Genomic DNA, 22,308 nt, shown 5'->3' on the forward strand with positions numbered 1-22,308 from the left:
CTATAGAGTGAGGCAGACCCTTTGACGACCCGGGACGAGCCTTCACACCAAAGTTTGGCGCTAAAATTTTGAGGCAGTCGACGGGGAAGATCCCGCACGGCCCTTTTCTGCACCCCGCTACCTTTAAAATAACGACAGATTACCGGCTTTTTTCTCGGGGATTCCTGGTGGGTTTGAGCGATAAGGGGAGTGCAGGCTTGTCGTCGGTTTCTTGCCGAGACGGCGTCATGCTGGAAACATGAAGTAGTTGCCCTCTCTCTCCTTCTTCCCGCTCTCCCTCGCCCTCTTGCTGCCTGCCGCCTGGTTCTGTAAGCGAGGTAACCCCTTCTCCCCAAGTTCTGGTTTGTTTGTATAGATAGGGTGGCTTCTTTCTTTTGAGTCCGATGCCTCCAGCCTTTGGCTGATCTTTGAACTTGTATCATCCATTTTTCCTACTTAATGTTGGCGTAGTTTTTTTTATGCCACACATTTGTCAGAATCGCGGACCCTAATCCTGTTGGGCTGTAGCTCTCTATGCTAAATCGCGCTTCGGCTACCGCTGCTATCAATTGGAGCCCTTCCTTTTATTATGTTATCTTCTTGCGCATGGGGAAATCACTTGCGGAACCTAATCTTGTTAGAGAATCTCTTTCTCTTTTTCTCCTCTTGTTGTTTGGATGCAGAGGATTAATCTAGCGCAGACATGCTTTCGGATCTGGACGCGATTGATGATGCCCTGGCTAATGCCGGTGGTGAGCATTCTTCCTGTTCGGAGAGATGGTCCTTTTTTTTTCCAGTTATATTTCTGATCTTTCAAGCGTCTGTTTTCTTGATAGCTCGGAATGCCAGTAAATTCCGCCCGAAGGTAGGCAAGTTGCTCGAGAAGAAAGCGGGTAAACCATCTGCTGCAGCCCGCAATGTTGACGCTCGGATGCCTAAGGAGTCGGCTTCAGTCCCACAAACCGATTCTCAGTTGCCTACTTCCCAAGTTGATGCTACACATGGTGTCCTAACCAATGGTGAGCTTGGGTTGCAGTTTAGTTATGGTTATTAATGTTTCTCTTTTCAGTTTTTAGTCTTCATTTTTTTCCGGTATTCATGCATGAATTTTGATAGGCCAAGACTTAGATGTGTCGCTGCCGAAGTTAGCAGTTTGCATGGTGAGAAAGTAGGCAAACATGCATCCCTTTTGTATCATGTAGATGCTTCGCTTCCTACTTTCTCATACTAAAGTTGAGAATTGTAAGATTGGTTCTTATGCGTCCTTTTCCATGGTTCGTTGAGGATTGGTCCACTCTCTAGCATTTATAGGAGCGAACTTCCGTTGTCTTCTAGCATTTGGTTGGTAACTACCCACTTGTTATAGGTGCTATGGTCACCACGTACCAATCCAACGAGGAAAATCTTCAAGGCAAGCAGATGCTTGGATCTTCTTTTGAAGCTGCGTATATGGGAGCTGAGGCATCTGTTGGCATAGAGAATGCTGGGGAGAGTTCGTTTTTCTCTATTCTGCATGGAACTGTTCCTGATGTGGATGCTGTTGCTGGCGACATTTTAGGGCGCCCAACTAATGGTAGGACTTGATAGACTAACTGCGAGTACCTAGTTGTATATTTTCTTACTTCTTCTATTCCACATTGTTTTGATGTTAAGCCAAATATCAGCAATTTTTTCAAAGAGGATGCTATTAAGGTTGCCTCTTTTGTTCCAGATGCTGGAACAGAGGAAGCTTCTAATTCTATGGAGAATCCTCTGGTTGCATCTTCCGAAGATGTCTGTTATGATTTAGATCACATTGGTATCACTCATACTGAATCTGCAAACAATGGTAAGCCTGCAGATGGTGAATTAGTGCCTTTTATCGGCATATAACATTTTTGTTCCATGTGGTTTAAGTGATATATTTTGAACAGGTTCAATGACTGCAATTCAGGAAGAAAATGAACACTTTACATCTTCTGCTGTCGTTTGTAATGTGCATTCTGACACATATTCCAATCAAGTTGGGAATGTTGGGAGAAACTCCATGATGTTTGATTCTCAGTATGTACGCTCTGACCTTGATGATCCCAATGATGTGCTCGCAGATTCTGTGTCTACTGGTAGGCTTAGAATCAGTAGACAACCAAAGATTGTCATCTCCTTTTCTATTCTTTTTATCATTACTTTGCTGCTATTCATGTTTTTCTTCTTATTACTATTTTAATAATGCTATTCTGTAGCTGCTGAAAGTGTCGTACTTTTTACACAGGCTCACTGCTGGACAACCAACGTGGCCAATCATTCACTCCCCTTCAACAAGATCAGTTAATTTCCAATGCTTGTAATGCTATAGAAGAACCACCATTTTCGAGCTATCCATTTCCTCAGAATGCATATGATACGAACCTTGAGATGGGAGAGGCAGATGAACGAGAGCAAGCAGTTGGATCTAGCATGAATGATGAGGTTTACTGTGCATCCCTTTTGATAGTATCTGATTGAATCATTGAATAACCATTTTATAAAATCTCTGTATATTCGTTTTGTGATATGTTCTAATAATCATAGTGTGTTCTTGTGCTCTCTAGCTTTTGGGAGATGTTGACAAGGATGAAATATTTCACGCACCTGATCTGGATGGTGAAACTAGCAGAGAATCAAAATCCATAAGAAAAACAAGGAAGAGAAAAGATACTCCTCTTAGCCATATAGATGAAGCAAGTGCTGAAAGTAAAGATGAACTTACTGGAACTGCTTATGAACCCTCAGACAGTGCTGGAGTGGATGAGAGTGGCAGTGATGAAGATTTCTCTGAGGGTAATGTCGTCAAGCGGAAAAGGGTGGCTAAAGGCAAGAGGCAACTTCCTGAGGAACCAAAGCAAAAGCAAAAAAATCACCCTAATTCAAAGCGAAAGGCAGAGGCTAATGAAGGTCCTAATTCAAGCAAAAAAGAACCCAAGAAGAAGTTTTCTCACTCCACCAGACGAACCAGGAAGCTGAGTATGTTCTCTGTCACACCTGGAATAGTTACATAACCAATCGGTGCCCTATCGGTCTTCTTGCTTGCAAAAATTGATTATGTTGCCATTTTCTTTGGTTGATTCTGAAATTTCTGCAGTGGATGAAACCTTACTGGAAACCCCTGAAGATGAAATCAACCCCCGAACACTCATCTTGAAAGATCTTATCTTGCTTGCTGAGATGAAGGAGAAGAAATTGGTAGATTTTTCATATTTACTGACTTGGTTGAGTTAAATTGCCAAACTTGTCTGCTCTGCAGTTTTGTACTTTAGATGTACACATTCAGAATTTTGGATGATCTGTTAGATGGTTCACGCCTTCGTTTCTGATCCAAGAATTAGGCAGAGTTTGATAAGTTGGTGAGATTGTTGGACTATGAGTTGTCAATAATTGTGTATTTGCTGTTCCATGCAGAACAAAGCAGCAGCAGTTGGTAGCTCTGTCACTCCTGAAGGGTATGATCGTGTTTATGGCAACTAAAGTTAATGGCTTTAATAACTAACAAAAAACAATCACTATTAATTTGTGTTTGTATATTACATTTATTACTACATTGTGTGCTCATGGTCAAGCTACATTTGTGATATCAATATTTACTTGCTATCTTTCAATTCTTTTCATGATAATAATGATAAATTCCTGCAATATGCAATCCAGCTCCTGTTAGGCCTTCATTGTGAGGTTCCAACCAACTTAATTAGAATTTGGATGCAGTTTGGGCCCGAATTGCATCATATTGAGCATTAAATGTATTCTGCTACTTGTGCGGACTGCCTTCCTTCGATTTTGGAGGTTATGGTGTTTCTGCTTAGGGAGAAAATTAGCACACTTATTAGTATTTCACAGTAAAAATTGGATTGAAAATGAGAAACCTCAAATTGGACCAAGATGTACATTAGGTCCTAGTACCTAGACCATTCTTTAAAGCTTCTGAATTAAAAGTCCAATTTAGAGATTAAAGCTCTATCCATGTCATGCTTGGAAAAGGTATAATGTAATATGGTCGATGTGCCCATGCTAGTTGGGTCCTGTACTTGTCAATGTGTCAGTCACATCATGCTGTTCATATGCAATCTTCTTGAAACCTGAACTGTGTATATTTGAACTAACAATCTTCTAGTGTGATACTGTATGACCTTAACATTCCTCTTCTTTTCTTCCCTGATGAAAGTTAATTTGCTTCATATTTGTAGAGATGCAGCTGGCTTTGAAGGAGTTGCTGGGGATGGGACATTTCAACGTCACTCACCAAGTCTAAATGGAGATGGTGACGAAATTAATCAAACAGATGAATCAACACGTCCTAAACTCAACTACCACTCATACATGAAAAGAACACCATCTCAGAGATGGTCAAATGCAGATACTGAATTGTTTTACAAGGTACCTGCAAGTACATTAGTCATTTTGTCACTTTGTGATCTTTCATTGCCTATCACTTGAAAGAAAAAAGTGCAATTGTCTAATTGTCCTGCTCATTCTTTGCAGTCTGCATAAATATAATGTGTTTGTGTGAGAATGACACTCTTGTATTGATTTTTACCACCAGGCACTTCGACAGTTTGGAACTGATTTTGAAATGATCCGGAAACTTTTTCCAGGCCGTACAAGACATCAAGTGAAATTAAAGTACAAGAAGGAAGAAAGGAAACATCCTTTGCAGCTTGCTGATGCTTTGGTTAACAGATCAAAAGGTTTCAACTCTGGATATTCTCATTCCGTTATGGATGGAAATTATCATGTTTATATGCATGGAAAGTGCTGTTTGTTATATGGGACCTCAAATTGGTTTGGATAATGGATGATAGATCTGTTTATTATACAGAATTGTTCTTTTTGTGTTGCGGTTTGTACTTTTTATAGAGCTGATCATATAGTAGTGAGCCATTGTGAATAAATTTGTATGTTTTTGAACCCCTTGATGAGTTTGCTTAGGGGTTGATGGGACCTCATTGAGGTTCAAAGTTCAAACACAAATTGGATATCGTGATACTTGGCTCAGATTCAGGTCTTTAAGACCAGACTGGTAAAAACTGGATTCTCATTTAGTTTGGTTTGTCCTGAGCAGGTTAATGCTAAGCAGGACCATAACCTCTAGGCATACTATTAATTTTTGGTGGTCTCCTATTACTGTTACTGGAGCTTGTATATGACTTGGAGATCTTCAATTACTTCTTCTATGTTTGCATATGGCATGGGGATAATTTTTCTGGTGCATTTCTTTCAATTTCGTGTTTTATCTGATTGTATTTGGAAATGTTCCTCAGCTAAGAGAATTGGTCTGTTCTTGTCAGATCATACCCATTTTCAGCTGGTGATTGATCAATTGCAATCTCAGGCAGAATCTGTGTCCTGCAAAAGTACTGGATCACCAGATATAGATGGACAAACAGGGGTCTCTCTCTCTCTCTCTCTCTCTCTCTCTCTCTCTGTGCTTTCATCTTCATCCCTGCATGGAACCACCCATAATTTGGGCAAGTGATATTTGGCAAGACTGACAAATTTTTTATTTCCAGGAAGCTGATAATCACTTCAAGGATTACAATAATCTTGGTTCTCATGAAACTCGTGATATTGATGAATGGAGCCATGAAGTTTTTGACAACACTTCACCTGATTATGTAGGAAAAGATGATTACAGTGACTACTATCAATGAATCAACATTTGAATAAAGCTTCTCAGGGTGCAGGTTTCCAAGTTGAAGCACAAAGCTATACGAAGTATAACCTGGAAGTTAGTAAAACTGGCCTTGTAGAGCCCAATCACTGGGTGATCTGACCGGATTGTGGCCAACTAAGCTACAGAGCCGGATCGGTTGTGCTGGGGCTATTACCTACGTGTCTGGGTTGAGATCTTCAGATACTGGAGAAAATTGGAACTTCCAAGCTCTGTTTATGGAGTTCCCTAAACTGGTGGTTCTCCTATTCATCAAACATCCCCCCTTTGTTTTCTTGATTTCACACCTTTGTCACTTACTGAACTTTCTTCTTCTTCTTCTTCTTCTTCTTCCTCCTCTACCAATACACTGGCCACATTGTCACTACTAAACTTGGTGAGGAAGTCCTTGCCTCCTCCACTTAATTACGAAACAAAGTGTTGAGAAAAGGCAATAAAGACTTCCATGTGCCACCAATGCCAGGATGGTATCCTTGACTGCCTTGTGATATATATCTGCAACCGCCACCCTTGTTAGAAGGTGAACTCATGGTCCATATAATGATCAGCAATAATGTGAGCAGAAACACAGTTTCCTGGCTGCTCCTTCCATCCACAGTGGAGTGATGTTAGGGTTGAAATCTTCTGGTTGAAGCACAGCTCCGTTTGCTACAGGAGTACAGGGTACTGCTCCAGAATTAATATGCCATGTTATGCTATTCTAAATTGGTCTATGGATATGTGAGTGCTGAAAACATGCAGGTGAAGGAGAGGCTTTTGGCTTTATGCTTACTGGAAATTTGGGGTGCGACAATGAGGATGATAAGGATTGTCAACAAGCAGTGAGCATCATAAGCTGTAATTTCTGGTTCATGTTAGAGGGGTGATGAGGGGTTAATTCAGCAGGTTCTCTTGTTTTGGGTGAGCTAAACTGTAGGTTCAGACAAGGGGCAATTTTTGGTTTCTCAGGTGCCAGGTGGAGTGTGATTTTCTAGTTCAGAACACAAAGATAGAGGGCTTGAGTTTCTAGAAAGAGCTCTCTGTTGGCTTGAGATAGGATCAAGGGTTTCTCATGGGAAAGTTTGGATCTAGTAAACTTTCCATGAACCGACAATGTGATTGTGCTTTAATGGTGGATTGACTGTTCATGCTCGACTGCGGTCTTCTCAGATGCTCAGCAGATGCATAGGGAGTCTCAGGCAGAAGCATGTATCGTGCATCCTGTTCATTTTGACCCTTTCATATTTATGCTATTTAATGTCAGACACAACATGCTGCACTGACTTCCATCCCAAAGGCATTGACGCCTACATGTTAATTACTATTGGTGTTTTAAGTTTTAACCGGTAGATTTTAGTGTCAAGTCTTGAAAAGATAAGTGGGGAATGTATTTATCACCGAATTTGTACCGGAATGAACTGTATTTTGTGAATGGATGTTAGATAACCTATAAGCGGTTTAAGATACACAAATGATACGATCAGCTGTTACTGATCCAGGGAAGATACATGTAAAGTCTTGAGATCATAGCTGTCCACTTTCTGAGATAGATTTTTCATCTATGTTTGCTATTAGATGCTACTCTTGCTGAATTTTGGATTCTCGGTCTATAGAAATCTTATTTTTGTTTCTGGATCCACAGTTAAAGTTGCAATGTCCTTTGTTGCCGTTTTCTCATTGGTTTTGTTAGATATTGGTATATCAAGGTGTATATGAGCGTAATATATCTCTTGCATGAAGTTTGTTTGCTCAAGAAGCAGCTTCCAGCTCACCCTAAGTCTGCTAAGGATTTTAGCGTGGACCCACCAGAAAGTGACTGTAAGCATGTCCTGATGGCTACCAAGTTCCCCCTGCGTACGCTTGGCTAAATGGATTTGGAGCACGCCTTGTTTAGCAAATTTGTGAAGCTTGTGAACAAGTGCTTCATTAACCTGGTTGAGTGGCCGGACTGGATCCGACAATCGGGAAGTATCTCTGTACGGACTGGAAAATCCCGGCTTGTTAATCCACCCAAAAGAAAAATGTATATTCTGATAAACCACGGTTAAGCTTAATCTGTTTCGTTGACAGGCCCTACCAGTTGAAGTTTAGCTTTCAGATTTGGTTTAAGAAAATGACACACCCTTCCAAATTTACGTTTAACATGGGTGACGGTCATTTTCTGTGTGACATGGGCTGCTTCGAAGTTCAAGGCAAATGAACACTGATATCAGACGGCGAGATATTCCTGCTGACCTTGGATTGTATGAAATCCAACAATCTAAGCACATAAGTTCGATTCCCTGTCGAGTTGCAACATTTTGGGAACATGTGATTTCTCCCCCACATTTATTGCGAAAGTAGGAATCCTTGGCTGCCAATATTTTGGTATTAAGCAGGTCGACTTTACATTGCGGTCTCCAATTAATGTCATGTAAAGAATCGGCTCCATGAGTTTTCGTATTTGGTCTGGCTCAAGCAGAGTGGTTTAAAAGATGCTTAGTTATACGACCCAATGAGCATTTTGGTGGGCTTGACATTGATCAGAGACCATGAGATTGCAGCCTATATCTTGAACTGATGGCATGCTTCAAGGCTTTCTAAGTCAACCTCCGCTGGGTGGTTATTGATACCGTTGGTATGTCCTAGTAGTCAAGTTTGAGCAATGATCTCGTTTGATATCTAAACCAACTTAGTGGGAGCCCACTAGTTTAGTTCATCTGGAATTGGTAAATGATAGACCAAACGAGGATTTCAAGAACCTTTAATGTGTATATGGTACGTGCACAAATTTTTTTTGGCTGTTTGCGATGTATGTATTGGAGGTTTGGAAAATTAAAAAGTATCGGATATTCAACCAGCCTTCTTCATTCGCGAATATGCCACTAGCCTGGCTCGGGTTGGTCCGGTTGGCTCGGAGGTCCTCGACGGAGCTCAAAAACAATAACCCGCGCCGTCTCGGTGAAGTTGCAACCCTAAACCCCTTTCAAGAAACCAAAAGCGCGGGTTCTCTCTCTCTCTCTCTCTCCGCCGAAGAAGGGGAGGGGCGTATCTGCAGCACGGTTCCTCCTCCTCTTGCCGACCACCATGCCTAAATCCAAGCGAAACAAAGTTGGTGAGTCTCTCGCTTTTCCTCCTTCTCTCTCTCTGTCAGGTTTCTTCGTTCAGTAGGGGTTTTGTTATGGCGTTTGATTCTGCGGTGGAAACAAAGGACTTGAGACTTGTTTTCGGTTATGGGTTGCAGTGACGCTGTCGAAGACGAAGAAAAAGGGGAGGGATCATAAGGAGTCTATAGTAAGTGCAATTAGGGAAGCCGCGGAGAGCTACAGCTCCGCCTATGTTTTCACCTTCGAGAATATGAGGAATCTCAAGTTCAAGGAGTTCAGAGATCAACTGAAGACCACCAGCAGGTTCTTCTCCTTCGTCTCTCGTTACCACCATTTTATTTTTATTTTTTATTCATTTGTATTTCGGACTGGAGCCATTGACGTTTGTTATCCGTGAAGCTAACTTTCGGAAGTGGACGTGGTTTTGTTTCATGGCAGATTTTTCCTTGGTTCAAACAAAGTCATGCAAATCTCCCTTGGCAGAACGCCTGCAGATGAAATCAAGGAAGGAATTCACAAGGTCTCCAAGGTAGTGGACCTTCACTTTCGTGGTGTTATGGAACTATAATCAATTTCTCCTTCCTCTGTTTGTGCTAATGGAAGATTATTCTCGTTTTTCTTCTTATCAGATACTTCGCGGAAATACTGGGCTTTTGTTTACCAACTTGCCAAAGGAGGAGGTCGAAAGGTTATTATTGCTTTCTTTTGGCTGCGGGAATATTTACTTGCTTCTGATCTAATGCACCACGTTGGAACGTCTTGTATAACATGGGTTATATAAGAAGCATGTTTCTCTTTGACATCTCGATCTAAAGATGGGGCATATCTTATTTGAGTGGGCTCCTTCATGCACCCTCTGAAAGAAAATGACTGGGTTTGGTCAGGTTTGATTTATTTGTGAGTGATTTATTTATTTATCTATCTTGAGGAAGCATGAACGCCTACTTCCTGAACTTTCTGGGGCTTGTTGTACATTTTCAGTTCTTAACTTATAGAAGTGCATTGCATGCTTATCTCCCATAATCATGTTGGTTATGTTCAATTTTTCTATGGAAAAATTGTAAAAAATGCATTTATGAAGTTTTAGAAACTTCTTTTGGCTGCTTGCAGGATTTTCCTCTGACTATTTTTTTCTTTTACACTGTCACTGTCATGTAATTTCATGCACACATAACATCGTTTCCATAACTATTTGCTTACTGTTTCTTTGACTTTTATACGTAGGTTATTTGAAGAATATGAAGAACATGATTTTGCGAGGACTGGAACTATTGCAACTGAGAAGGTTTGGGGCTTTGGTCCATATATTTAGTTTTAGATAGTCTGATTCAAGAAACCTTTTCTTTGAATCTTCTAGAGGAACAATTTTCAGGAAAGATATTTCATTAGACTCTGGTAATTTTGGTGCATGCTGAAGTAGTTTACTGCATATCTTTTACATACTGGCTTCCAACTCGGGAATCATTGCCTAAGAATACAGTCAAAGCGACAAAATGTTGTAGTTGAGTGAAACTGCTGGAACGTTGCTAAGAACCTGTAATGGCGGTCCATCTTTGACACCTAAGAATTAATCTTCATAGAAATAAAAGCACACTCCTTAAGGCCTTTAGATGATGCATCCCATTAGGTAGTGTTGTTGATGGTTGGTGCCTAATCTACTATGGATACATTGGAGGACTCACACTTTGGGACTGTAAATCAGGGTGCAACTATGTGGTTGAGGTGTCAGGTAGGAAAATGCGTAGGCTACTCCACCCAGCACTTAGGTGATGCAAAGTGGCGGTGTGCCTAGGCTCACACCTAGTCGTACCTAGGTGAAACTAGGCATGCCTGTGCCTTGTCCATGGAAGTTGAAGAGACTCAACGGGGTTCTTAAAGACTGTTTAACAAGGATTAAATCATTAAATAGTGCTGAAAACTGATTGGTGCACACTTTTAAGTTGTAGAAGCCACAAAAGAGATAGCCTTCCTTCTTTAACTGCTTTTTGATACTAGCAACATTGAAATTGTTTTCTTTTTTTTAAATATGAAAACCTGGTTTGCAGAAAAATGTATGTTCAAGAGTTTGGTATTTGCTTATTTAACATGCATGATTCTCATTTGAATTATAGGTTTGTTCTATATTGACTTATATACCATGAAATTTTCATTTTTCCTATGAAATACACATCCTATTTTAAAGATTTAATTTGATAATTTGATATCCTATGGTAGCTTTCAAAAATCTTTGACGTGTAATATTATGGTTTATTTTGCAGCTAAGTTGTTGCTGTTAGCATTATTTTTTTTAATATTTTGGTTTTTTGGGGAAAAGTCTGATGTCATCATATGATTTCCTTTTCATTACAACTTCATCTTTTTTCCCCTAAATGACTTTCTATAATATAAATGATAATATATATGCATATATATATATACACACACACACACACATATATATATATATATATATATATATATTATCATTTATATTATAGAAAGCCCTTCCACACACACATATATATTTTATATAATAGTTGTTTTTCACACTTTTTAACACATATATTAAGTTGTATATGACAATCTGATATATTATGTTATATAACTTATATAATATTGACTGTATGTAACACATGCAATCATAATTAATCTGATAGTCGCCTAGGCATGCCTGGGCTCTAGCGACTTTGATAACACAGGGGAGTAAGAAGTTTTTTGCTGAAATTAGACAGTTTGTTGTTATGTTGATGGCTACAGTGGACTCAGCTTTCTAATCTAGTGATCACATGTCTTATGCTCATTGCTTGGATGTAAATGAAAATACATGACATAAAAATATAAGAAGATGAACATGAAAAACTGCACCTAGATTTTGCATAGCATATTTCTGTCACATGGATTTTCCATGTTGACTCCAGCTTCTTGTCTGTATTTGTGGAGTGAAATTTGTAATTCCATAAAAATTGTTGAATCTCCATATCTCCAGCTCTTTCCATGGAAGTAATTGCTAACTGATAATCGATTATCTGTTGGAATTTTGTCTAAGAAATTAGGTACAGCTGCATTAAACAAATCAAGGTAATCCTTGGAATCAGCTTCGAATGAACTTCTTTAGGAGGAGCAACCTTTGTTGTCAAAATTCCAACTAGTCAGTTGTCTAGTCCCTTTGTTTGAGTGGTTGGTTATCGACTCACAGGTGTTTCAAACTATCAAGTAGCTGGTCAGACTAGTCAATTAGTTAGCTTGTTGTTCAGTTGACTAATCCTTGACTCATAATTATATGCATTTAGTTATTTACAGTCAGTTGACTTGGACAGAGTCGAACTGGCTAATCCTGTCTAGTTCCGATTGGTCTTTTCAGGGTCACGAATTACTTGTGCCAACTTTTGATTTTGACAATTGAGGAGGCAACTGAGAATCAGGAACGAATTCCTTGGGAATTTGAGCAGGATTGCACCAATAGTTCCTTAGATTAAGCAGTTAGTTTGAGTCTGATAAAATTTTCACCTGTATGTAGAAGTAGAACTAACATTTTGTAATTCCATAAGGGGGCGTTTGATACGCCGGAAATCTCCTGTAGCAGAGGATATTTGAAATTTTTCTGATTTCATCAAACGGAGAGATATTTTTTTTACCGTTGGAGGTGGAAACCAAAAAATATTTCCAGAAATTTTTTTCCAGCCAGAGTGGTGGAAAAATTTTTCTGGAAATTTTTTTTTTTACCGTTGGAGGAAGGAAGGAAGGGAAGGAAGAAGAAGGGAAGGAGAAGAAGGGAGGAGGAAGGGAAGGGAAGGAAGAAGAAGGGAAGAAGGGAAGGAGAAGAAGGGAGGAGGAAGGAAGGAGGAAGGAGGAAGAAGGGAAGGAGAAGAGGGGAAGAGGGCACGACTAGAAGGGAAGGAGAAGAGGGGAAGAAGGGGAAGAGGGCACGGCGAGGAGGGAAGGAGAAGAGGGGAAGAAGGGGAGGAGGGCACGACGAGGAGGGAAGGGGAAGAGGGGAAGAAGGGGAGGAGGGCACGGCGAAGAGGGAAGGAGAAGAGGGGAAGAAGGGGAGGAGGGCACGGCGAAGAGGGAAGGAGAAGAGGGGAAGAAGGGGAGGAGGGCACGGCGAGGAGGGAAGGAGAAGAGGGGAAGAGGGGAAGAAGGGGAAGAGGACAAAAGGAAAGGAAAGAGGAAAGAGCGATGGAGTAAAAGCTCACCCGTGGATGACCAAAGCTTCCCGGCGGATAACCAGAGCCCATTGACGAATGTCTGGGCCCCGTTTGCAGCACACACAGGGCAGTGACAGAGAAAGAAAGAGGGGCGAGGGCTGCCGGATGGGTAGAGAGAAGAGCCGGTGGCGCTCAATCTTGAGAAAGAGGGAGAGAGCTCTCACCTATGACGGCGGCAAATTGAGAGAGGCAGCAACCCCTTCACAGCTTAGCCGGTGAGGGGAGAGAGAAGGTCTTGCGACAATTCACCGATCACCCTTCTTCCGTCCTCTTCATCTTAACCAGAAACATGATCACCCTTCTTCCTTCCTTCTTCATCTTAACCAGAAACATATTTCTTTTTAATCAAACTGAGAAATAAATTTCTAGAGATTTATTTCTCAGTCATCAAACACACATCCAAATGGGAAGTAGAAACTTTTTTCCAATTCCTTTTTTCCAAGAAACTTATTTCCAGCTAAATGCCTCCAATTCTTGATTTCCATTGCATCAAACGCCCCCTAACGGATTGCTGAATCCTCATCTGCTACTGCACCCATGAAAGTAGCTTGACCTCTTTTCAATCAACATCCATTATCACCTAATAAGCTTCCTAAAGGAGTAATTGATAACCAGAAAAATATTCTTGGGAATTTTAGCATGTTTACACCCATATTTCACTTTAAGGTAGACTTGTGTCAAGTAGGTAGGTAGATCCTGATATTAACTTGTCTTGGATTGCTTGATTCACTCAGTTTAGTGTGGCTGCTCCACTACTGTGGAACGCGTCTGCACACTTATTAATCTCCATTAATTAGGAGTTTGATGTAACAGTAACACAATATCCATAGGATCATCAGTGTAGTTCAAACTGCAAAGTCAATGAGTTCGGCTTTGTGAAGTTAATGAGTTTGGACAATTGTGATGTACAATTATGACATTGGTCAGTCTGGCAAGTGAAGATAAATCTGTGGGTTGTTTTTGTGATTTGTTAGATTCCTTTTTTCTTTTTCGTTTTTTTTTTATTTTTATGATAAATATGATTTGCTAAGATTTCACACGGTTGTTGATTTCTACATTGGTTCTGAATAGTAAAAAAACCTCTCCTAGTCTCACAGTTTATAATAGTCCTATACTGTTCATTAGCATGTTACTTTTGCTTTCCAAGAGAAGGCCTACCTAATGGGATGCTGAGACTCGCTTATGTGGTACGAAAGTTTGAAAGCTGGACAATTGTGACATTTATCCATATGTCTTCGTTGACTGTATTCTGAAGGTTATATGACGTAAGAAAATGAATGACTGCTGTGATGCAAAAAAATGAAGGATGATTCTTTTATTGTTCAGTGTCTAAAGTGTTCATACTTCTTCCCATGGAGATAGGGATGGTCTCGCATGGATAGTTGCAGTTTTCTATTTCATCAAGTTCTGCCATGCGTAGTATTTGCTAGAGAAATTCTTGGGCTGTGATGCTGTGTCGGTCTTGATAATAATTTCTCTTGTCAGGTTGAATTAAAAGAAGGACCCCTTGATCAGTTTACCCACGAGATGGAACCTTTCCTGCGGAAGCAGGGGATGCCTGTTCGTTTGAACAAAGGTTATTCATCTTTCAGTTGTTTCCTCACGAAGATATATGCTGTTTTATTTTCTATTATTTTGAGTGCTCTGAATTTCTGAACATCCAAGCGGAATACGGCATTAATGTGGTGCAGGTGTGGTGGAATTGGTAGCAGATTTTGTAGTATGTGAAGAAGGAGTGTCATTGTCACCCGAATCAGCTCGCATTCTGGTTAGTCTAATATAATGTCAATAGGTTTGCTTTTTTGTGATGTACACATAAATTGACATATATCTTCTTTTAAAAATCAGCATTTTAGGAAAATCAAAGACAATAACAATTGAAAACATAGAAAAATTACTGACGTTGGGAGTCTGAAGTGAATGGTGATATAGTTCCTTTTTAATTGAATAATACATGCAAATCTTGTTTATGTATATTTAAAAAACAGTTTCTTAATACATTTTTATGAGTGTGGGTGTGGCGAGAGAGAGAGAGAGAGATGTGGGCAGTTATTTTTGGAGAGTTCAAGTCTTTGAAAAAAAATGGTTGCTCTCCTTGAAAATAGCCTTTTGTTAGAAAAGGTTTATATCCTTGCATTGTATATGTCAGACATTTGGCGAAAGGATGCATATTGACTGTAACTGAGTTTGAAGTTTGAACAAGATGCTGAGATCATTCACGACATATGTTACAACTTTTGAAGTATCTTCGGTGGCTATCTTTTGTCTCTTGAAACATTCATAGCATGTCAATGGCTTTTGTCTGTATTCCTCTTTTGAAAGTTGAAATGAAAATTCTTTTTATATTTTTTTGGGGTTGAGTTAATCACATCATGTGATCTCTCGCTCTCCCTTTTTTTTCTGTGCACGCACGCACACACACACTCACCCACTCACTCACTCATGTGCACTTGCAGAAAACGAACAAACTGTCTTAAAGCCTCATCTTGATCTACCTGAAACTTATTCATGCTATCTGAAATTTATGTGCGGGGAAATTGCAGCGTCTGCTCGGTGTTGAGATGGCTACATTTCGCCTGCGCCTCTTGTGTCGGTGGACCGCAGGGGATTTTGAAGTTTACAGGGACGGACTAAATGTCTCCGATATTGAATCTTCTTAAGGCTTACTTTTTGCATCCGTTTGTACCAAAGTCCAATGACTTGTTTGTTGAACGCAAGTCAAGTCACAAGTTTTGTCTTGGGTATTGTATCAAATGTTGGTGGAGAGAACTAGTGACTATGGTTTCTGATTCTTTCCTTTTTGTTCTGATCAAACTACTCGTTGCTGGTTTGGTCCTCCATTATTTACGATGTCTATTGAGAGGAAAACATTCGGCGTTAGTGTTCTATTCAGTTTCCGGGACTCAGTTTATGCATATATAAGAAAAAAATTAACTTTGTGGAAATTTGCTTTCGTTGTCATTTACTCGTTATATTATGTGGCCGGTCGTGAGCCATAGTTGTGTCATTATGTCAGAGAATTCCAAATTAGAGGTCATCCTAAATAATCGTAATCACCAATATGATTGAAAGGGCAATAGGAGGAAGGTATGAATTACTGAGTACATTATAGCAGAGTAAGCTGAGACCGGGTAGATTAAGTAAACTGCAAGTGTTGCGGGATAGTGGAATTAGAAACGGAACGAATTGTGCCACTAATTTATCTTGGTTGTTAATCCATTTCTTCTTTTTTTGTGGCTCTAGGAAGATTGATGCCTATGATTTCAGGCGCCTCATTTCGAGTCGTTAGATCCTCTCGCTATGTAGAGCGCGCACAAACGAACACAAGTTAACAAGGAAAGGAAAAGGGTGTGAATATTAGGTGGTATTTGGCAGCATCAGGATTGAAATCTTGAGATGAAAATTGCCGGATTTTAATTCTGGAATCAGGTGATGGTGGTTTATTTGGTTGTGTGATTAGGCTTACCCATGGTTTGAAGAAGACGGAGAAAGCAGGCCTCGTGAAGACATGAAACGGAGAGAGATAGAGAGCACACAAGAAGGGAAAAATTTAGATTTCGATTGCACCCCTCGAGAGTAAAATTTTAGGATCCTGCTTGAACGGTCGGCGTATGGGTGAACGAACAAGGAAAAAAAATGATCTTATAGTATATACAAAATGGTTCTCTGTGTGTTCAACAATCCGTTGTAGTCTAGTTGGTTAGGATACTCGGCTCTCACCCGAGAGACCCGGGTTCGAGTCCCGGCAACGGAACTTTTTTAATTCTTGGCGTAACTTTTATTCATTTTGTGGAGAATACTTTATAATTTTCCTTTATTTATTTTTGGCGGCCGATCCTCTCCTCCAAGTTCTTGTTCTAGTTCTTTGCGAATCCCGCCAAGCAGGTGGATCCAACAACTCGAGATATCGAGGCGGCGAGTACTGGAGGCCGACTCTCCTTTCTTTTTAGACGGCGCCATGGACGACTACGAGGTCTCTCTCTCTCTCTCCCCCTCCCCCTCATGTTTGGTTGTGGCCTTTGGCAAATTCTTAGATCACCTACTCCCTTCATTTTGGTTTTTCTGTGTCTGCAAAATTTTCCCGTCCGCCGTATTTTTGGATTGCCCATTTCTTTGCATCACGAATTCATATTCCATGGAGGGAGGTTACCCATTAAATGGTTCTTGAAACGCCATTAAAAAAATTCTCCTCACAGATTTCGGCAAAATTGGGAGTTTTCTCCAAACATTGTCATTATTGGTCTCAAGGTTGTTTCGTTTTTTTTCTTTATTAATGAATGAAATGTAGACTTTGAAGTCTGTCGTGGACGATAATGGTTTAGTTAGTTCACAGATAAGTTTGGTGTATTTTCTAACAATCACGTTTTCCAGGCGTTCAGGACAGACGTGGTTGAGGAATAAGTAACCTACGAAATTTTGGGTGAAGGAATTTGACTAGATACCTTAGGTTGTATTTTGTGGCCTTATTTATCCAGACAAGTCGATTATCCAGAAATTAGGATGGGGGGAGGTCGCATTGATTTATCTTTCTCCATGTATTCCTTTCGTCCATTGTCCATGGCAGGTTTTTATTTTCTTATCCTTTCTTTTCTTTTCTTCCCTTTTTGCCTAGCGAGCTGTAACTCTTTTACCTGCTTTGATGTCTGTGTATCGAAGTTATAAACAAATTCCGTGACCATGTTTAAGGGCAGCACTGTTGGTTAGCATGAAGGCCAAGGTTGACATGGAACCGAAACTTGGCAAAAATTGTGTTTCTCCAATGAATGTCAAAGAAGTAACCATATTCTTGGTAATTGTCTTCACAAGTGCAAATATTCAGCGTAGTTTGCATCTTATTGAACAACTAGTTATCTGAGACCCTCATATAGATAAAGCACACAAACGGGAGACAAGGACCTCGTTCATTTGCAGATTCTAAATTTTTATTTTATATCGGAGGTGAAAGAATATTTCTTGCAGTACTTTCTCCATTATATTGTGTTATCCCTAACATGAAGAAAAAGATCAGTTGACATGGGTAGGGGTCCGTCTTAGTTGAGTACAGCACATCAAGCACAGGGTAGAGCAAGTTTATATATTGAGTTATGATCTGCTCATTGTGGTTGGAGGATTAACGATGTAGGAATGAGATTTCAATAAAAAATTACCCTTAAATGATGGAAAGTAGAAACCTGATGAGTACAGGAAACATGTCTTGAAAGCACGGAAGATGAATTTCTTGGTATCGGGCCTCAGTCATAGATAAGAAGGTTAGTCTGCAACCAACTCTAATTTCTACGGCTTCCAGGACGGAACAATGATGATTGTACAAGAAAGAGCTTATTTTAGACTTAGAGAACCCTGAGCATTCACTGGACACGATAAGCAGGGGCTAGCAGCAGTCAAAAGCAACCCATGTTGCAATTAACTGTTGAGGAGTGTTTTCGTGTGAATTTGGGTAATGACTTTATGTTATAACGATGGTTGATGGGTGGATGTCGAACTTGGATTTGACTTGAACTTTATATTGGGGACTATTTTCACTGGATAACCTAACAAACTACTGGTGGATGACTGTGCCTTCTTGAAGCTTCAGAGTCTGTCAATTGTGGTTCCTTTTCATCAGTACTGTGTATCGTCGAAGGTGGAACAGTATATATTTGAAAGATGTCTTGTCTTAAAAGTATCTTGCCTTGAAGGTGGATAGGTTGCTCGTATCCAGAACTTGGAGGATGACCTTTCATCATGTTTATTTTTCAGTGCAGAATGAGTATATTTTTGAAGAAGCTGCAGATGCGGATGCACTGTTTTTGAAGATAACAAGTGTGCCCTGTGTCTACAAATTTAAAAGAAAATGCATTTATATTAGAGTGTGAAGTACAATGATCATCAAACATGACAGCTGCGTCCTTAGCTGCTGCACCCTAGACTTGGACCTAGCAGCCTATGTGACTCACCCATGTGACAGCGTTTGAAGCAATCCATGCTTTCATGATGGACCAAACTGCAATTTGATGAATCCATGCATGGTGATAATTTAGACATCTTAGTTAATCCGCGAGATTTTTATGTAAATATTGACATTCTGAAATGTAATGATATTATGAGGCTCTAACAATGCAGTATGCTGTCCTTTGGAGGAGGACTTCTGTGGATTCTTCTTGTTCTGTTCGATTTAAGACTTACTCTCTTTCCTGCTGATGTTCCTTTTCCGTCCTGTTAGTATATGAAATTTCTCTTTTTAACAAAGGTCGATCAAAATGTAGACAGAGGAAAGAAAGCAGGCTGCGGCTGATGCATTATATCTGTATTCACAGTTTGTGATGGCATGCATTGGAGAGGGTGTAAGACCTAGTAAATTAAGGCTTCATCTGATGAAGGTAAACGTCAGTGATTAAAGCTGCTCAGTTTTGTTACCAGTCATGAGTTAGATGGTGGTGCATCATGTGAAATTGCAATAAGATTGTACCCATGTCCTTTTTTTTGTTTGCTCTTTTGTACTTTTTAGGAGGTTTCAGGCATCCCATCTTGTCTGAAGAAGGACTCACCTCAGTCTACATCGCAAGTTAAAGCAGGTGAACCATCTTCTTCTGGGAGGGTGGAAGGAGATAAAACCGACAGCTTAAGCTCCAATGCTATATAATGTAACTAGCTGTTCTTGGACACGTGAATGTCACACTGCGTAGACAATCATTTTGACCAAGCTCAGCTTCTGCTGCTTGAGGTTGTAATCTTCTTTATATTTACATAAAAATCTGACACTTGAACAGTGCACAGTATATGTCAGCCCTGGATTTTCCTCCACCTATTGATTAGTTGTTAATATGTTTTTTCTCCGTTCTAACTCAAGACTTTTTTAGTAGTCTGCAACGCATTCGCTTGATCGTTCAAATGGCACAATGAACAGGGCGGGTTGAATTTCGTGGACTTTTTCTACCGGAAGCCAAATATGCTTTTGCAGCATAGGTATGAAAAACTTGACGAGTATACGAGGACTGCCCAAGGATGGGCTGATCCGAACAGGCATCTGATGGATTCATCTTAAGTGCCCGAGTAATATTTGCTGACATAGAACGGACCTGCTTGGTTTCCGATGATTTGTCTAGTGAAGAAAGATTACCATGTTCCCAGTGTTCCGAAGTGTTCTTGTACCACTTTCTTTCAGGCACGTGTCAGACTCCTGCATGAACCCGAACTATCGCACCATGCTGGAAGCTTCTTCTTCTTTTTTTGTTAGAGGCAGATATGGAGAAATTTGTATTAAAATTCTAACCTTAATCAGTACTGATGTGCCGGCGGTAATAACCTCTGCTTATAGACATGATTCTCCTGGCCTTCGCTGGTCCTGGTGCTGTTGTAACGTTTGTCATGCAAACAAGCAGCTCTAAGAGCGCCTTGTGTAGTTCCTGGACTATGAACCTGGTTAGGAAGTTTCCTAGATGTTCAAATTAATGTTTTAAATTCTGAAGTGCTGAATCATGGGGAGCTAGTCCAAGAAGCGTCCAAAATCTTCCAGTTGTTAAGAAAATTGTCTAGCCACGTAGAAGTGGAAAGGCAGTAGTGGATGAATGCACGATTTAGCAGCTTGCAGGAATCTGCTTTGCCTTGGTCTTTTAGCGTTGATTCTCTAGTAAGAACGAAGGTATTAGTGAATATTATCCGTTCATCGCCATCATTTTGAGCTCTTAGTTTTACAAGCTACATGACTGTCAGAAATTTCTGTTGGTTATATACCTTCAGCAGCATCATATGGCATAGCATTGATTTTACGGTCTCTTTTTGATAGATGGTCATTTGATTGCTTTATATATCAACCTAGAACCTGGTGACTGATCTGCATATTGAGGTTAACTTGATTACATCAGTTGAAGAGAGGCGTGTAAAGGATCTAGGTTCCTTCCGGTGAGAGAGGAGGCGGCACTTGGAATCCGGTGGAGTCACATGCCACTCATCAGAATACGTACAAAGGAAGATGGTCCAATTGCTTCAATCATCCAAGATCTTATGGTACCACGTTAGATTCTGGCATGGTCTGTAAAGGGCCCCACTCCCATTAAGCTTGAAAATTCTGTCAAATGTGTCCAACATTTCAGTATCGAGGTGCCAGTTTTTCCGCATTAGCCAGTGAAGCAAACAAAAGCGAACAGTATCCAGAATACTCTATCTCGTATCTTAATTTTTGGCTGTGTACTCTTCATGATGCATGACGTACCAGTACAACAACAAATCAATCATGTTCTCATCATATTCCAAAAGATTTACACATTTTACAGGAATGCAGGCTAGTTACCAACTACATTCAGTCACAGTGTCGCCAAAGACAGCATTCTGATTAAGCGTTACAACTTCAGCTGTACCTTGGCCCATAAGGGGTTCTTTCTCCATTAAAAATTATTCGTTTCGTGATCATTGCAACTCGAGATCATGTTGAGCCAGCAGTATCACATCAACTGAACGCAATCTGCGGTTCCATTGTAGAAACCTCGCTCGGATTGTTTTATGGTGCTTCGGCTATTAAAAACCAATAATCGCCAATCCTCTAGATGGGTCTTTTATTGGTGTCTAATTCAGCCTTGATGCAAGCCTTAGCCACCAACAGAGCCCTGACCGACCTGCTTGACTCACCTGGACCATAAGGATACAGAAAAAAGAGTTCTACGAGCTCAACGCTGCGCTCTTCCAAAAGAAAGTCATTTGAATTTCCAGACCAAGGTCTACACAACAAGAACTATACCAAGATCTGTTCTAAGTTGCATGATCTCATAGACTAACTGACTAACCAAACCTGCCGACAGAGGCTGGGAGTTCAATCCGAATTTTCTAGTGGTCGGAATATTCTCACAAACATTCAATCAAGTCCTCTCTTGGTTAGTTGGTTACAAGCTTGTACAACCAAATCGAACTGGTCCGGTGGCAGCCACGCCGCTTTTACTATTGCGTATGTGTAGACAGACGGTGCCTCTTAACATCAGTTGCTTGGGCGACTGGACTCAAATAAGTAGCCTGATGTTGTGTATGCTGAGAGACTTCTGATGTATCTGCTGCTATTGCCGATCGAACGCAGAAGAGAAGCAGGGCTACAAAGAGGAAAACGGCAAAGAGAGAAACCAGGACGATCATCATGGTCCTGCCAGAAATGGCAAAATATGGCCCTTCTTCCAGACCCACGGCCGCAATAGGAGCGATGAAGGAAGACAAGAGAGAGAGAGAGAGAGAGAGAGAGAGAGAGAGAGAGAGATGGTTGTGAGGCTGAGGAGACTTCTTTGGAGTTAGATCGGATATAGGTAGGGACGTATACAAAAGCGTCCTCTTTTGCCTGCCTATTTATAGAGTTTGAGTCTCAATAATATGACATCATCTTGAAGTCCTACTCAAGGTTTCTTGGGACATGAATGCTGTAACTAAGGTCCTTCTGTTA

General features: G+C 40.4%; 3 protein-coding genes and 1 non-coding gene across 4 annotated transcripts; all 4 read left to right on the top strand.

Annotated features, from left to right (window-relative positions):
* The first annotated feature begins 80 nt into the window (after nucleotides 1-80).
* Nucleotides 81-7,279, top strand: LOC116263074 (transcription factor TFIIIB component B''). The gene is made up of 14 exons (XM_031642658.2): nucleotides 81-317; nucleotides 663-731; nucleotides 816-998; nucleotides 1,346-1,552; nucleotides 1,691-1,807; nucleotides 1,893-2,081; nucleotides 2,231-2,427; nucleotides 2,550-2,961; nucleotides 3,080-3,180; nucleotides 3,397-3,437; nucleotides 4,176-4,365; nucleotides 4,532-4,676; nucleotides 5,277-5,377; nucleotides 5,499-7,279. The coding sequence occupies exons 2-14, from the start codon at nucleotides 683-685 to the stop codon at nucleotides 5,637-5,639; spliced, it is 2,073 nt and encodes a 690-aa protein (XP_031498518.1). The 5' UTR covers nucleotides 81-317; nucleotides 663-682; the 3' UTR covers nucleotides 5,640-7,279.
* Nucleotides 7,280-8,571: 1,292 nt separating this feature from the next.
* Nucleotides 8,572-15,856, top strand: LOC116263171 (uncharacterized). The gene is made up of 8 exons (XM_031642793.2): nucleotides 8,572-8,732; nucleotides 8,862-9,027; nucleotides 9,163-9,253; nucleotides 9,354-9,412; nucleotides 9,949-10,009; nucleotides 14,397-14,487; nucleotides 14,603-14,679; nucleotides 15,455-15,856. Exons 1-8 carry the CDS (start codon nucleotides 8,705-8,707, stop codon nucleotides 15,569-15,571), a joined length of 690 nt encoding a protein of 229 aa, XP_031498653.1. The 5' UTR covers nucleotides 8,572-8,704; the 3' UTR covers nucleotides 15,572-15,856.
* Nucleotides 15,857-16,592: 736 nt separating this feature from the next.
* TRNAE-CUC (transfer RNA glutamic acid (anticodon CUC)) lies at nucleotides 16,593-16,665 on the top strand. Its single transcript has one exon. It is a non-coding gene; the product is annotated as a tRNA-Glu (tRNA).
* Nucleotides 16,666-16,724: 59 nt separating this feature from the next.
* LOC116261796 (uncharacterized) lies at nucleotides 16,725-19,696 on the top strand. The gene is made up of 3 exons (XM_031640658.2): nucleotides 16,725-16,884; nucleotides 19,157-19,270; nucleotides 19,399-19,696. Exons 1-3 carry the CDS (start codon nucleotides 16,870-16,872, stop codon nucleotides 19,531-19,533), a joined length of 264 nt encoding a protein of 87 aa, XP_031496518.1. The 5' UTR covers nucleotides 16,725-16,869; the 3' UTR covers nucleotides 19,534-19,696.
* The last annotated feature ends 2,612 nt before the right edge of the window (nucleotides 19,697-22,308 follow it).

Source organism: Nymphaea colorata, chromosome 10, assembly GCF_008831285.2.
Source record: "Nymphaea colorata isolate Beijing-Zhang1983 chromosome 10, ASM883128v2, whole genome shotgun sequence".
Classification (NCBI taxonomy): Eukaryota; Viridiplantae; Streptophyta; class Magnoliopsida; order Nymphaeales; family Nymphaeaceae; genus Nymphaea; species Nymphaea colorata.